The sequence below is a fragment of the Hemiscyllium ocellatum genome, chromosome 18, assembly GCF_020745735.1.
Source record: "Hemiscyllium ocellatum isolate sHemOce1 chromosome 18, sHemOce1.pat.X.cur, whole genome shotgun sequence".
Lineage (NCBI taxonomy): Eukaryota > Metazoa > Chordata > Chondrichthyes > Orectolobiformes > Hemiscylliidae > Hemiscyllium > Hemiscyllium ocellatum.
The window spans coordinates 81,462,427-81,479,207 of NC_083418.1; the positions used below are offsets into that span (position 1 = coordinate 81,462,427).

At 45.7% G+C, this 16,781-nt stretch overlaps 1 protein-coding gene across 9 annotated transcripts in view; it reads left to right on the forward strand.

The window, feature by feature from the left end:
* Positions 1 to 16,781, forward strand: part of LOC132824518 (liprin-alpha-1-like) — a 230,080-nt gene that overhangs the window by 149,324 nt on the left and 63,975 nt on the right. For all 9 annotated transcript variants that reach the window (XM_060839129.1, XM_060839135.1, XM_060839133.1 and 6 more), the window contains one exon: positions 1,118 to 1,355. In XM_060839129.1, the coding sequence (XP_060695112.1) occupies positions 1,118 to 1,355 (238 nt within the window). The remainder of the gene's footprint in view (positions 1 to 1,117; positions 1,356 to 16,781) is intronic.

Consider the following 16,781-nt stretch of genomic DNA (forward strand, 5'->3'; position numbering starts at 1 on the left):
TATTTAAGGTATTGTACTTCAAATTTATTGCACTTGTAATTAAAGTCTCAGTAGAGATGTTCACACTACTTCATTTGGGGAGTCCAGTTGATTGCTTGAAACATTAGTAATGCTTTATTTTATCCTCTGCTTTGTTGAAAAGAGACACGAAGTTGAAGCTTTTCGTCTTTCATCAGGACTGAGGTACAAGAATCCAAATTTTGAAAGGGAACACCCAGCAATAAATGCAACACATGCACAAATGTCTTTTTCTGATACAGCAGGCTCCTATCTGTAGACATATGTTGAGTTAGATGTCTCTCACTTCTACATTACAATGAACACGAGTGGTATTTTCCTTAACAGGAGCCTGTTTTTGAGCCAAGAAGTTGTTCTGCATACCACACAAATGGTTAATGTGGTATGAGAGTTTCAGTGCCAGTGTGATGTCAGATATGTAAGTTGTATGTCCCAATGATTGGAGGATTTTGTCAGACAACGCAGCGCTTCAGACTGCCAACACTGGGCAGCGTGCTGATCACGCTCATTCAGTCTATGTTCTGATTTTGCAAACATGGTGTACAGCATTAGATCTAAATCTGTTGTTTACTAAATAATTCAAACTGTGGCAATAATGACACCAGAAACCAACTTGAGATCAATGGTCAGACTTAACAGTGCATTTCATTTGTATGCCAGAAGTATGAATAGGTTCATGCACAGGGTCTTATACTGTGTCAGCAAAAGAAGTTTGTGAATGTATTGCATTTTTTTCATTGACAAAGGATAATGGAAACTTGATTTCTGCAAAATTTCCCTACGGCAGCACCATGACTAAGTAGGTTCTTCCTGCCAGTTGGGAGGTTAATCAGCGAGTGAAAATTGACAGTTCACAGATCCTCCTGCATCTCCATGGCATTCTTGGTTCAACCAGTTGGTGCCCTCTTCTCATGCTGAATAAATTAATATTCTCTTTAAAAGTTTGGATTCTTGTGTCTCAGTCCTGATAATTACAAGGTAAAAAGTTTCAACTTTGTTCTTTTTCTCCCCTAAAGCAATATTTAAGTTCTGTATTCGTGGCAAGCTATCTGGATGAGAGAATGACAAAGGGATTTGATACCTGTTCGATTGTTTACAGGCTGATCCAAGAAGAAAAGGAGTCAACACAGCAGAGGGCAGAAGAGATCGAAAGCCGAGTTGGAAGTGGTAGCCTGGATGGTCTGAATCTTTGCCGATACAGAGGGGGTACACTTCCCGCCTCATTTACGGGTTCGTCTCTCGCGAGTTCCTCTCCACCTGGAAGTGGACACTCCACGCCAAGACGGACCCCTCGAAACCCTGCTCATGAGATTGACAGGCTTGGTGTCATGACCTTGGTTAGTTTCAAAGCTTGATATTCTGCAGAAGCAATGTTGTTGTCTTTACGTGTGGCCCTTTGCTAAGTTGCAATTGCTCTGTGTTTGTCTACTGTTAATTAATATTGTAATCAGAATTTTAATTTTCAAAATTCTCCTTAATGATTGCATATTAAGGACATTTTTAAAATTTGATACTTCGTATTTGCTGTTCCTTCAGGCAGGTTTCTAAACACATACAATTTCATGGAAGTAGCAAATTGAATGTAATTAATTTAGATTTAATGTTACCTCTTTGCCTCCCTGAGAGTTCTGGGACGATAGCAAGGTTCACATTTTAGAATGTTGAACTAGATCACATGTGAAGTTCAGTGTTAGTTTCTGTAGGATTGCCTCTCATTCTTTGAAAGTGTAGAAAATACACTGACTTCAATCTCTCCTCGTAAGACAGTCTCAACTCCCAGGGATCGGTCTGGTGAACATCCACTGCATTCTCTGAGTTTGGAAGCAACCTAAGGCTCAGTATTGGGCAAGGGAGAGAGATCAGTTTACTATAAATGTATTTTGAGTCTCCAAACTCTTGGTGACTAACGTCAATTTTTAGAGTTCTGATACTATGAAAATCTGTTACAAAACAATTGCTATTTAAACAAAATCACAGAATTCTAATGGTGCTGAAGGATGCCATTCAGCCCATTGTCTCTGCATCCGCTTTGAGCATTCTAACGTAGAGCCATTTCCTGCTTTTCCTCCTGCACATCAAGACCATAAGAAATAAGAGCAGGAGTAGGCCATTCGGCGCCTCAGGCCAGCTCTGCCAAGCTATGGGAATGTGGCTGACTGGACATTCCTCACATCCATTTTCCTGCTTTGTCTTCATAACCCTTGATTCCCTTCCTGTCTACCTTGGCCTTTAAATGTACTCAAGATTCAGTCCCCACAGCTCACTGTGACAAGGAGTTCCAAACTCTCTCAACCCTCCAAGAGAAGAAATTCCTCCTCATTCCAGACTTCAATTGGTGTCCCTTTATTTGACACTATGCTAGCCTCTGCCATTTGAGGAAACAGATCTCCCCATTTACACTCTCAAGTGCCTTAACAATCTTAGATTTTTCTCATTCTTCTAAACTCCAGTGAGTAGAGTCTCAAGCTATTTAGCCTTTATTCATGCAGCAATCCCTCCATGCTGGGAACCAACCTAGTGAACCTTCTCTGAACTGTTTGACTGAAATATTTTTTCCTTAAATAAGTGGGCCATAACTGGTCACATTACTGCAGATGGGGTCTCACCAGCACCTTGTGCAGTTGCAAGTAAAATGGTAAAGTCCTAGGTAGTGTTGCTGAACAAAGAGACCTTATAGTGCAGATTCGTAGCTCCTTGAAAGTGGAGTCGCAGGTAGATAGGATAGTGAAGAAGGCATTTGGTATGCTTTCCTTTATTGGTCAGAGTATTGAGTACAGGAGTTGGGAGGTCATGTTGCGGCTGTACAGGACATTGTTTAGGCCACTGTTGGAATATTGTGTGCAGTTCTGGTCTCCTTTCTATCGGAAAGATGCTGTGAAACTTGAAAGGATTCAAAAAAGATTTACAAGGATGTTGCCAGGATTGGAGGATTTGAGTCAAAGGGAGAGGTTGAACAGGCTGAGGCTGTTTTCCCTGGAGTGTCGGAGGCTGAGGGGTGACCATATAGAGATTTATAAAACTTGAGGGGCATGAATAGGATGAATAGACAAAGTCATTTCCCTAGGGTGGGGGAGTCCAGAACTAGAGGGCATAGGTTTAGGGTGAGAAGAGAAAGATATAAAAGAGACCTAAGGGGCAACTTTATCACGCAGAGGGTGGTACATGTATGGAAGTGGTGGAGGTTGGTACAATTGCAACATTTAAAAGGCATCTGGATGGGTATATGAATAGGAAGGGTTTGGAGGAATGTGGGCCCGGGTGCTTGCAGGTGGGACTAGATTGGGTTGGGATATCTGGTTGGCATGGACGGGTTGGACCGAAGGGTCTGTTTCTGTGCTGTACATCTCTATGACTCTAAGAAGACTTTCCTACTACATACTCTGGTATTTGAAATAAGGACCAACATTCCATTAGCCTCCCCGATTACTGGCTGCACCTGTATGCTAGCTTTGTATGTTATCCACAAGTATCCCTGCATCCCTTTCTGCAATTTGTCTCCATTTGACTGAGTTTTCTTTTCTCCATTCCAAGATGAACAATTTCCCACATTTTGCCTCATTTACAAACTTATTGCCCACTTATTTAACCCATCAGTATCTGTCTGTAAAACGTTTGTATTCCTCTCACAACTTACCTTTCCATCTATTTCTATATCATTTGCAAATTCAGCAGCAGTAGATTCGCTACCTTCCTACAAGTCATTAAGAACAAAGAAAATTTACAGCCCAGGAACAGGCCCTTCGGCCCTCCAAGCCTGAGCCAATCCAAATGTACTGTCTAAACCTGTCGTCCAATTCCTAAGCATCTGTATCCCTCTGCACCCCACCTACTCATGCATCTGTCCAGACACCTCTTAAATTAATCTACCGTGCCTGCCTCTACCACCTCTGCTGGCAACGCGTTCCAAACACCCACCACCCTCTGTGTGAAGTACTTGCCGTGTGGATCCCCCTTAAACTTTCCACCTCTCACCTTGAAAGCATGACCTCTCATTATTGAATCCTTCACCCTGGGAATAAGCTTGTCTCGATCCATCCTGTCTATACCCTTCATGATTTTGTAAACCTCAATCAGGTCCCCCCTCAATCTCCTTTTTTCTAGTGAAAATAAACCTAACCTACTCAACCTCTCTTCATAGCTAGCACCTTCCATACCAGGCAACATCCTCGCAAACCTTCTCTGCACCCTCTCCAAAGCGTCCACATCCTTTTGATAATGTGGCACCCAGAACTGTACACAATATTCTAAATGCAGCCGAACCACTCTCTTGTATGATTTTAACATGACTTGCCAGCTCTTATACTCAATACCCAGTCCAAAGAGGGCAAGTATACTATATGCCGCCTTGACCACTCTATCCACCTGTGCAGCAACCTTCAGGGTACAATGGACCTGCACTCCCAGATCTCTCTGCCCATCAACTTTTCCCTCGGCTCTTCCATTCATTGTATAATTCGCTCTAGAATTAGACTTGCCTATCTGCATCCCATAGAACATAGAAAAATACAGCGCAGTACAGGCCCTTTGGCCCTCGATGTTGCGCTGATCCAAGCCCACCTAACCTACACTAGCCCACTATCCTTCATATGCCTTTCCAATGCCCATTTAAATGCCCATAAAGAGGGAGAGTCCACCACTGCTACTGGCAGGGCATTCCATGAACTCTCAACTCGCTGAGTAAAGAATCTACCCCTAACATCTGTCCTATACCCACCACCCCTTAATTTAAAGCTGTGTCCCCTCGTAATAGCTGACTCCATACGAGGAAAAAGGTTCTCATGGTCAATCCTATCTAAACCCCTAATCATCATGTACACCTCTATCAAGTCACCCCTAAACCTTCTTTTCTCCAATGAAAGCAGCCCCAAGTGCCTCAGCCTTTCCTCATACGATCTTCCTACCATACCAGGCAACATTCCTGGTAAACCTCCTCTGCACCCGTTCCAATGCCTCCACATCCTTCCTATAGTATGGCGACCAAAACTGCACACAATACTCCAGATGCAGCCGCACCAGAGTCTTATACAACTGCAACATGAACTCAGGACTCCGGAACTCAATTCCTCTACCAATAAAAGCCAGTACGCCATATGCCTTCTTCACAGCACTATTTACCTGGGTGGCAACTTTCAGAGATCTGTGTACATGGACACCAAGATCCCTCTGCTCATCCACACTACCAAGTATCCGACCATTAGCCCAGTACCCCATCATCTTGTTACTCCTACCAAAGTGAATCACTTCACACTTAGCTACATTGAACTCCATTTGCCACCTTTCTGCCCAGCTCTGCAGCTTATCTATATTCCGCTGTAACCTGCCACATCTTTCCTCACTGTCAACAACTCCACCGACTTTCGTATCATCTGCAAACTTGCTCACCCAACCTTCTAGCCCCTCCTCCAGGTCATGTATAAAAATGACAAACAGCAAAGGTCCCAAAACAGGTCCTTGCAGAACACCGCTAGTAACTGCACTCCAAGATGAACCTTTACCATCAACTACTACCCTGTGTCTTCTTCCAGCCAGCCAATTCCTAATCCAAACCTCCAACTCCCCCTCAATGCCATACCTCTGTATTTTTTGCAGTAGCCTACCATGGGGAACCTTATCAAACGCCTTACTAAAATCCATATACACCACATCTACCATTTACCCTCGTCCACCTCCTTGGTCACCTTCTCAAAGAATTCAATGAGGTTTGTGAGGCACGACCTGCCCTTCACAAAACCATGCTGACTATCCTTGATCACATTATTCCTATCCAGATGTTCATAAATCCTATCCCTTACAATTCTCTCTAAGACCTTGCCCACAACAGAAGTGAGACTCACCGGCCTATAGTTATTAGGGTTATCCCTACTCCCCTTCTTGAACAAGGGAACCACATTTGCTATCCTCCAGTCTTCTGGCACTATTCCTGTAGACAACGAGGACATAAAAATCAAGGCCAATCACCTCACATTTATCTGAATTGAAAGCCATCTGCTACTTTTCTGCCCAACTCTCCAGTCTATCTATATCCTCCTGTATTCTTTGACAGTCCCTTCTGCTTTCTGTTACCCCACCAATCTTTGTGTCATTTGTAAACTTACTGATCATACCAACAGTGCCCTCTTCCAGATTATTTATGTATATCACAAACAACCGTGGCCCCAACACTGACCCCTGTGGAACACCACTGGTCACCTTTCTCCATTTTGAGAAACTCCCTTCAACTACTACTCTCTGTCTCCTGTTGCTCAACCAGTTCTTTATCCACCGAGCTAGAATACCCTGTACACCATGTGACTTCACTTTCTCCATTAGTCTACAGTGGGGAACCTTAGCAAACGCCTTACGGAAGTCCATGTATATGACATCAACAGTCCTTCCTTCATCTATCAACTTGGTCACTTCCTCGAAGAACTCTATTAAGTTGGTAAGGCACAATCGCCCCCGCACAAAACCATGTTGACTATCACTGAGAAGCTCATTCTTTTCTTAAATATAAGTAAATCATGTCTCTCAGTACCGTCTCCAGCAACTCCCCCAGCACTGACGTCAGGCTCGCTGGTATGTAGTCTACCCAACACATCTTCCCTACTTATGTCAACGTGATCCAGACTAATCAAACTTCTATCTCTAATCTCAACATTCATCATGTCCCTCTCCTCAGTGAACACTGGTGCAAAGTAATCATTCAGAATCTCGCCCATTCTCTGAGGTTCAACGCAGCCTTCCTTCATTATCTTTTAGTGACCAATCCTTTCTCTAGTTACCCGCTTGCTTCATCTATAAGAATAAAATGCTTTGGGATTGTCCTTAATTCTGCTGGCCAAAGCTATTTCATGACCCCTTTTAGCCCGCTTGATTCCTCATTTAAGACTTGTCCTACTCTTCCGATATTCCTCCAGGGCCCATTCTGTTCTCAGCTGCCTGGACCTTGTATACACTTCCCTTTTCCTCTTGGCTAGTTGTACAATTTCACCTGTCATCCACGGTTCACAAATCTTGCCCTTCCTATTCCTTTGCCTTCAACGGGACATGCCTATCCTGCACTGCTGTTAACCTAGCTCTTTGAAAGCCTCTCATATCTCAAATATGGACTTCCCTTCAAATAGCTGAACATGTATTGTAAACAGTTGCAGACCCAGCACTGATGCCTGTGGAACATTATTGGTTTCAGTTTGCCATCCTGAAAAAGAACCCTTTATCCCCACATCCTGCTCATGACCCAGTTCTGTATTCAAGCCATTTATTGACACTGGAGAGTTCTTATCTCATGGGTTAGGTTTTTGCGTGGGGCCCTGTCAAATGCCTTCCGGAAGGTTCACTTACTGGTTCCCCTCTACTCTGGTTGAAACTTCTTCCAAAGTCAGACCTGACTTCCCTTGTATGAAGGTGTGCTGACTGCTCGATGAGATGATGATTTTTCAAATGTGCTGCTATTACTTTCTTAACAATCGATTCCAATAGATGCTAGGTTAATCAGCCTATCATTACCTACCTTCTACCTCCCTTTTTGAATAGGCGTGTTGTATTAGCAGTTTTTTAATCATCTGATCCTTTTCCAGAATCAGAAGGCTTTTTGGAAAATTACAACCAATACATCCACTAGCCCTGTAGCAGCTACTTTGAGGATTTTAGAATGCAGTCTTATCAGGGCCAGGGGTCTTATCTGCCTTTAGCCCCATTAATTTGTCTAATATAGTTTTCTACGGTTAGTAACAGTACCTAATTCCTCCCCTGTATTCTTTAGTATTAATGGGATGCTCAGAAGATGAAGACTGATGCAAAATATGTTTAGATCCTCTGCCATTTCCTCATAACTCTCTCCCAGGTTCATTTTCTAAGAGGCCTATGTCCACTTTGACCTCTCTCTTCGTCTTAATATATTTAAAGAAGCTCTTATTCTCAGGTTTTATGATCCTTGATGGTTTCCCCTCATGGTTTATATTTAGTTTTTTTCTTTAACTAATGGTCCAGTGCTCTCTTGAATATCTCAGTTGATCTTGCCTCCACCACATCTTGAGCAGTGCATTCCAGACTACAATTGCTCACTGTGTGAAAAAGTTTTCAGAGGGAACAGTTTCTCCCCATCCACTCTGTCTAGATCCCTCATGGTTTTGAAAACTTCTGTCAAATCTCATTAACTTTCTGCTTTCCAAGAAGAAGAATCCCCACTTCTCAGACCTTTCCTCCTAACTGAAACCTCTCATGCCTGGGTCCATTCTCATAAACTTCTTCTACATTCAGTCTCATGCATTCACATCTTTCCCATAACCTCTGTCCTATGTCTCGATCTGGACACAGCAGCTCAACAGAAGCCTCACTAGTGCTCTGTATGAATTTGTAGCTTCCCTGCTTTCATATTCTGTGCTTCTGTTAATGAAGTCTAGAATAATGAACATCTCTCCATTATCTGTCATGTCTGTTTTAGACTTGCAGACTCATGTGCTCATATACTCTGGTGTCTCTGCTCCTGCTTTAGTACATTTTATTTTATACCACTTTCCTAGAGCAGCAGTCAGTAAGAAAAAGAGGGTTTGAATACAGGAACAAGGAAGTCTTAACACATCTTTACAAGGACTTGGTGAGGCAACTGCTGAAGTATTGTATGTAGTTTCAGCATCCTTAAGTAAAGATATACTTACCATAAAGGGACCATACAAAAGGTTTACCAGATTGATTCCTGGGATGGCAAGTTTGAGTATGAGAGATTGGGTCAACTGGGCCGAGATTCACTGAAGTGTGAAGAGCAAGAGCAGATCTTATTGAAATACACAAAATTCTGACTGGGCTGAACACATGGCTTCAGAGATGATATTTTATTTGGCTGGGAGATGTAATACAAAGGATCATGGTCTCAGGATATACAGGCCATTTCAGATTGATATGGGAACTTTTTTTTTGCTGAGCGTGGTGAATGGTGAGTTCTCTACCACAGAAAATAGTAGAGATTGAATGCTTAAACGAAATAGACTTCTTGAAGCTAAAGGTGTCGCGGGGTATCTAGGGAGCAAAGGTGTGTGATGTTAAGATAAAGGATCAACTATGATGATGCTAAATGATGAAACCACTCTCTGGACCAGATGGCCTATTTTGTGTGTCTAACTGTGACCTGTCACACTTCTCCACATCTGCCACCTACCTGCTCACTTCTCCAACTTGTCACTCTCTATGGGTACTTGTCTCAAAAACAAAACATTGTGGATGATAAAAATTTGAAATAGAACAATATTCTCAGGTCTGGCCACATCTGTGAAGAGGAACAAAATTAATGTTTCATAAAACTTTGAAAATATTAGAGATACAACAGATTTAAAACAATAGGGCAGAGAAAAGGGTGAGGAGAGGAAATGGACAAAGGGAAGTTGTATGATTGATTGGAAAATGAGAGATTTAATGACGAAAGGGGTCGTAATGCAAGACGGAACAGGGGACATTAGGCATGCAGTCAAATGAAGAGGACACTTGGGAGAGAGCATACCTTTGCCAAGCTGTTAGTTCAATGTAATTTCACTTGCACACACTTCCTTGAGGCGTTGCCCTTCCAGGTCGATGGTCTAACTAAAAAGCTGAAAACAAGGCTGAAACAAGAGTTTCCAAGTTCAGGCAGATCTGCAACCAGCAATCTATTCTGAAAACTGATCACGTTTTGACAGCTGTGGCAAATTCCACTATGAGTAGTTGAGAAAATCCATAACATCCAAAATCCATCAAGAGCATTCTTTAAAGACCATTATTGTGCTCTAACGTCTGTTTTGTTAACGTGAATTCACTGTAATACGATTGACTAATTGGAGATATTGTCTCTAAAGCCTGAACTTCTAAAGCGTGTTTTGGCTGTAACACCATTACATTGCCAGCATTTTAGATGCTGTTTCTAAAGAATGATTTTTCTACAATGTGGGGTTGCACAAGAACGCTACCATGACACTACAGAAAAATTACCTGCATTTCTCAGTATTTCCAAATTCTTCAAATAAAAAATTCAGGATCAGAAAGTATATCTTCACCAAAAATGAATTTGTTCTTCCTTGGATCATCCCCTACTGACTGTTTGCCTTTGAGGTAATTTATTTACAAATAGACAAGCTGCCGAATGAATAGGGAGAGACATAACTTCTATCCTAAAGATGTGTTTAGAGGGGATGTTTGTGGGAAGTGCAGAACAAAAGTACCAGCAGCTTCCATCCAAAACACGCCCACAAGTTATGATTTGAGACTTTTGCGCTTGGATTTTAGTCAAGAATGCTAAGTGCCTAATTAAAGGAGATCTCTCAGAGAGCTAAGAGAAGCGAGAAGGGGACATGAAAAGTCTTTAGCTGGTAGGATTAGGGAAAACCCAAAGGCTTTCTATAGGTATGTCAGGAATAAAAGGATGACTAGGGTAGGTATCGGTCCAGTCAAGGATAGTAGTGGGAAGTTGTGTGTGGAGGTGGAGGAGATTGGAGAGACACTAAATCAATACTTTTCATCAGTATTCACTCAGGAACAGGACACTGTTGCTGATGTGAATATGGAGTCACAAATGATTAGAATGGATGGCCTGGAAATATGCAGGGAAGAGGTTCTGGGAATATTGGAAAGGATGAAAATAGATAAGTCTCCTGGGCCTGATGGCATTTACCCTAGGATCCTATGGGAAGCTAGGGAGGAGATAGCAGAGCCATTGGCCTGGATTTTTATGTCGTCATTGTCAACGGGAATAGTACCAGAGGACTGGAGGATAGCGAATGTGGTCCCCTTGTTCAAGAAAGGGAGTAGGGATAGCCCTAGTAACTAAAGGCCAGTGAGTCTGACTTCAGTGGTGGGCAAAGTCTTAGAGAGAATGGTAAGGGATAAGATTTATGAACATGTGGATAGGAATAACGTGATCAAGGATAGCCAGCATGGTTTTGTGAAGGGCAGGTTGTGCCTCACAAACCTTATTAAGTTCTTTGAGAAGGTGACTAAGGAAGTGGACGAGGGTAAAGCAGTAGATGTTGTGTATATGGATTTTAGTAAGGCGTTCGATAAGGTTCCCCATGGTAGGCTAATGCTAAAACTACGGAGGTATGGCATTGAGGATACATTAGAGGTTTAGATTAGGAATTGGCTGGCTGGAAGGATACAGAGGGTAGTAGTTGATGGACTATGTTCATCTTGGAGTGCAGTTACTAGCGGTGTACCACAAGGATCTGTTTTGGGACCATTGCTTTTTGTTATCTTTATAAATGATCTAGAGGAAGGGCTTGAAAGCTGGGTAAGCAAGTTTGCGGATGACACAAAAGTCGGTGGAGTTGTGGATAGTGAGGAAGGAAGTGGTAGGTTACAGCGGGATATAGATAAGTTGCAGAGCTGGGCAGAAATGTGGCAAATGGAATTCAATGTAGCTAAGTGTGAAGTCATTCACTTTGGTAGGAGTAACAAGAAGATGGATTACTGGGCTAATGGTAGGCTACTTGGTAGTGTGGATGAGCAGAGGGATCTTGGTGTCCATGTACACAGATCTCTGAAAGTTGCCACCCAGGTAAATAGTGCTGTGAGGAAGGCATATGGTGTACTGGGCTTTATTGGTAGAGGAATTGAGTTCCGGAGTCCTGAGGTCATGTTGCAACTGTATAAGACTCTGGTGCGGCCTCATCTGGAGTATTGTGTGCAGTTTTGGTCGCCATACTATAGGAAGGATGTGGAGGCATTGGAACGAGTGCAGAGGAGGTTTACCAGGATGTTGCCTGGAATGGTAGGAAAATCTTATGAGGAAAGGCTGAGGCACTTGGGGCTGTTCTCATTGGAGAAGAGAAGGTTTAGGGGAGATTTGATAGAGGTGTATAAGATGATTAGGGGTTTAGATAGGGTCGACACTGAGAACCTTTTACCGCTAATGGAGTCAGGTGTTACTAGGGGACACAGCTTTAAATTAAGGGGTGGTAGGTATAGGACAGATGTTGGGGTAGATTCTTTACACAGCGGGTTGTGAGTTCATGGAATGCCCTGCCAGTAGCAGTGGTGAACTCTCCTTCTTTATGGTCATTTAAGCGGGCATTGGATAGGCATTTGGAAGTTATTGGGCTAGTGTAGGTTAGGTAGGATTCGGTCGGCGCAACATCGAGGGCCGAAGGGCCTGTACTGCGCTGTATCTTTCTATGTTCTATGTTCTTGAACTGTGTCGACCTTCATTGGAACTGATAGGAAACTGAATGGGAGTGGAGCACTGGAAGCTAGAGGTCTGCAAGCCAACCGAGTGGAGGTCCCCTGGAAAGCAGTCAATTAGTATACATTCTGTAGAAGAGGCCTGTGTCCTGAGCAGCTAATATTTTGTCCCAACTTCTTTTCCAGGTCTGCAGATATTTTGCTGTTTGTAAAACAACAAAGTGGGAAATGTGTGAATACTGCTCAGCTTTAAATAATGTGCATCTGCTGTTTTAATCATTCATGTCTGACTGTAGTTATGTCAAGTGCTTTGTTCATTAGAGAATGCAGTGTTGTTTATTGCAGAGAATAATGTTGGTATAAACCTTATTAAGGATTCTGTACCAAACCCAACAGCTGTATTGTACTCATCACCACTGATTCAGAATGCTACATTTCTCCTTAAGGAGATGTGCTGTCAGATAATTAGATCATAAACCTGAGCTACAAATCTTCTCCAAACTCTCTCAAATCATAAATTCCCTATAGTGCATAAAGAAGCCATCCAGCCCATAGCCCACATAGTCTGCATACGCCTGGAGACTACAGGACAATTTAACATGGCAGGTCCACCTAACCTGCACGTCTTCGGACTGTGGGAGGGAACTGGAGTGCCGGAGGAAACCCAGGCAGACATGGGGAGAATGTGCAAACTCCACACAGACAGTTACCTGAGGCTGGAATTGAACCTGAGTGTCTGTTGCTGTGAGGCAGCAGTGATGGCCGCTGAGCCATTTGGTCACCCTTAATTATATACTTGATGTGGTCCATGCCCAAAGTTTGATCCTTCTGCCTTTGAAATGTTGATAATTGTTTTCATACCATTCACTCTCAGTTCATGGAGTCAGAGAGCTGTATACCATGGAAATAGATCCTTCAGTCCAACTCATCCATGCTGACCAGATAGCCTAGATTAATCTAGTCCCATTTGCCAGCATTTGGCACATATTCATCTTAATATACCCATCCAGATGCCTTTTAAATGTAATTGTACCAGCCTCCACCACTTTCTCTAGAACTCATTCCATACATGCACCACCCTCTGTATGAAAATAATTAACCCTTAGGTCCCTTATAAATCTTTCCCCTCTCATTTTAAATCTATGCCCGCTTGTTTTGTACTCCCCTAACCTGGAGAAAAGACCCCAGTTATACACCCTATCCATGCCTCTCATGATATTATAAAGTTCACAGCGCCAGAGACCCGGGTTCAATTCCTGCCTGAGGCAACTGTCTATGTGAAGTTTGCACTTTCTCCCCGTGCTGCAAATGTGTTGCTGGTCAAAGCACAGCAGGCCAGGCAGCATCTCAGGAATAGAGAATTCGACGTTTCGAGCATAAGCCCTTCATCAGGAATAAGAGAGAGAGAGCCAAGCCGGCTGAGATAAAAGGTAGGGAGGAGGGACTAGGGGGAGGGGCGATGGAGGTGGGATAGGTGGAAGGAGGTCAAGGTGAGGGTGATAGGCCGGAGTGGGGTGGGGGCGGAGAGGTCAGGAAGGAGATTGCAGGTTAGGAGGGCGGTGCTGAGTTGAGGGAACCGACTGAGACAAGGTGGGGGAAGGGGAAATGAGGAAGCTGGAGAAATCTGAATTCATACCTTGTGGTTGGAGGGTTCCCAGGCGGAAGATGAGGCGCTCCTCCTCCAGCCGTCGTGTAGTTGTGTTCTGCCGGTGGAGGAGTCCAAGGACCTGCATGTCCTCGGTGGAGTGGGAGGGGGAGTTAAAGTGTTGAGCCACGGGGTGATTGGGTTGGTTGGTTCGGGCGGCCCAGAGGTGTTCTCTGAAGCGTTCCGCAAGTAAGCGGCCTGTCTCACCAATATAGAGGAGGCCACATCGGGTGCAGCGGATGCAATAGATGATGTGTGTGGAGGTACAGGTGAACTTGTGGCGGATATGGAAGGATCCCTTGGGGCCTTGGAGGGAAGTGAGTGTGGAGGTGTGGGCGCAAGTTTTACATTTCCTGCGGTTGCAGGGGAAGGTGCCGGGGGTGGAGGTTGGGTTGGTGGGGGGTGTGGATCTGACAAGGGAGTCACGAAGGGAGTGGTCCTTGCGGAACGCTGATAGGGGAGGGGAGGGAAATATATCCTTGGTGGTGGGGTCCGTTTGGAGGTGGCGGAAATGGCGGCGGATAATACGTTGTATGCGCAGGTTGGTGGGGTGGTAGGTGAGAACCAGTGGGGTTCTGTCTTGGTGGCGGTTGGAGGAGCGGGGCTCAAGGGCGGAGGAGCGGGAAGTGGAGGAGATGCGGTGGAGGGCATCGTCGATCACGTCTGGGGGGAATCTGCGGTCCTTGAAGAAGGAGGCCATCTGGGTTGTGCGGTGTTGGAATTGGTCCTCCTGGGAGCAGATGCGGCGGAGACGAAGGAATTGGGAATATGGGATGGCGTTTTTACAGGGGGCAGGGTGGGAGGAGGTGTAGTCCAGGTAGCTGTGGGAGTCAGTCGGTTTATAATAGATGTCTGTGTTGAGTCGGTCGCCCGAGATAGAAATGGAAAGGTCTAGGAAGGGGAGGGAGGAGTCTGAGACAGTCCAGGTGAATTTCAGGTCGGGATGGAAGGTGTTAGTAAAGTTGATGAACTGTTCAACCTCCTCGTGGGAGCACGAGGCAGCGCCGATACAGTCATCGATGTAGCGGAGGAAAAGGTGGGGGGTGGTGCCAGTGTAGTTGCGGAAGATGGACTGTTCCACATATCCTACGAAGAGGCAGGCATAGCTGGGGCCCATGCGGGTGCCCATGGCAACTCCTTTAGTTTGGAGGAAGTGGGAGGATTGAAAAGAGAAGTTATTCAGGGTGAGGACCAGTTCAGTCAGTCGAAGGAGGGTGTCAGTGGAAGGGTACTGGTTAGTGCGGCGGGAAAGGAAGAAGCGGAGGGCTTTGAGTCCTTCGTGATGGGGGATGGAGGTGTACAGGGACTGGATGTCCATAGTGAAAATAAGGCGTTGGGGACCGGGGAAGCGAAAATCCTGGAGGAGGTGGAGGGCGTGGGTGGTGTCCCGAACGTAGGTGGGGAGTTCTTGGACTAAAGGGGACAGGACCGTGTCGAGGTATTGGGAGATGAGTTCGGTGGGGCAGGAGCAGGCTGAGACAATGGGTCGGCCGGGGCAGGCAGGTTTGTGGATTTTGGGCAGGAGGTAGAAACGGGCGGTGCGGGGTTGTGGGACTATGAGGTTGGAGGCGGTGGATGGGAGATCCCCTGAGGTGATGAGGTCCTGGATGGTCTGGGAGATGATGGTTTGGTGGTGGGAGGTGGGGTCGTGGTCAAGGGGGCGATAAGAGGAGGCGTCCGCGAGCTGGCGTTTGGCTTCAGCGGTGTACAGGTCAGTGCGCCAAACTACCACCGCGCCGCCCGTTTCTACCTCCTGCCCAAAATCCACAAACCTGCCTGCCCCGGCCGACCCATTGTCTCAGCCTGCTCCTGCCCCACCGAACTCATCTCCCAATACCTCGACACGGTCCTGTCCCCTTTAGTCCAAGAACTCCCCACCTACGTTCGGGACACCACCCACGCCCTCCACCTCCTCCAGGATTTTCGCTTCCCCGGTCCCCAACGCCTTATTTTCACTATGGACATCCAGTCCCTGTACACCTCCATCCCCCATCACGAAGGACTCAAAGCCCTCCGCTTCTTCCTTTCCCGCCGCACTAACCAGTACCCTTCCACTGACACCCTCCTTCGACTGACTGAACTGGTCCTCACCCTGAATAACTTCTCTTTTCAATCCTCCCACTTCCTCCAAACTAAAGGAGTTGCCATGGGCACCCGCATGGGCCCCAGCTATGCCTGCCTCTTCGTAGGATATGTGGAACAGTCCATCTTCCGCAACTACACTGGCACCACCCCCCACCTTTTCCTCCGCTACATCGATGACTGTATCGGCGCTGCCTCGTGCTCCCACGAGGAGGTTGAACAGTTCATCAACTTTACTAACACCTTCCATCCCGACCTGAAATTCACCTGGACTGTCTCAGACTCCTCCCTCCCCTTCCTAGACCTTTCCATTTCTATCTCGGGCGACCGACTCAACACAGACATCTATTATAAACCGACTGACTCCCACAGCTACCTGGACTACACCTCCTCCCACCCTGCCCCCTGTAAAAACGCCATCCCATATTCCCAATTCCTTCGTCTCCGCCGCATCTGCTCCCAGGAGGACCAATTCCAACACCGCACAACCCAGATGGCCTCCTTCTTCAAGGACCGCAGATTCCCCCCAGACGTGATCGACGATGCCCTCCACCGCATCTCCTCCACTTCCCGCTCCTCCGCCCTTGAGCCCCGCTCCTCCAACCGCCACCAAGACAGAACCCCACTGGTTCTCACCTACCACCCCACCAACCTGCGCATACAACGTATTATCCGCCGCCATTTCCGCCACCTCCAAACGGACCCCACCACCAAGGATATATTTCCCTCCCCTCCCCTATCAGCGTTCCGCAAGGACCACTCCCTTCGTGACTCCCTTGTCAGATCCACACCCCCCACCAACCCAACCTCCACCCCCGGCACCTTCCCCTGCAACCGCAGGAAATGTAAAACTTGCGCCCACACCTCCACACTCACTTCCCTCCAAGGCCCCAAGGGATCCTTCCATATCCGCCAC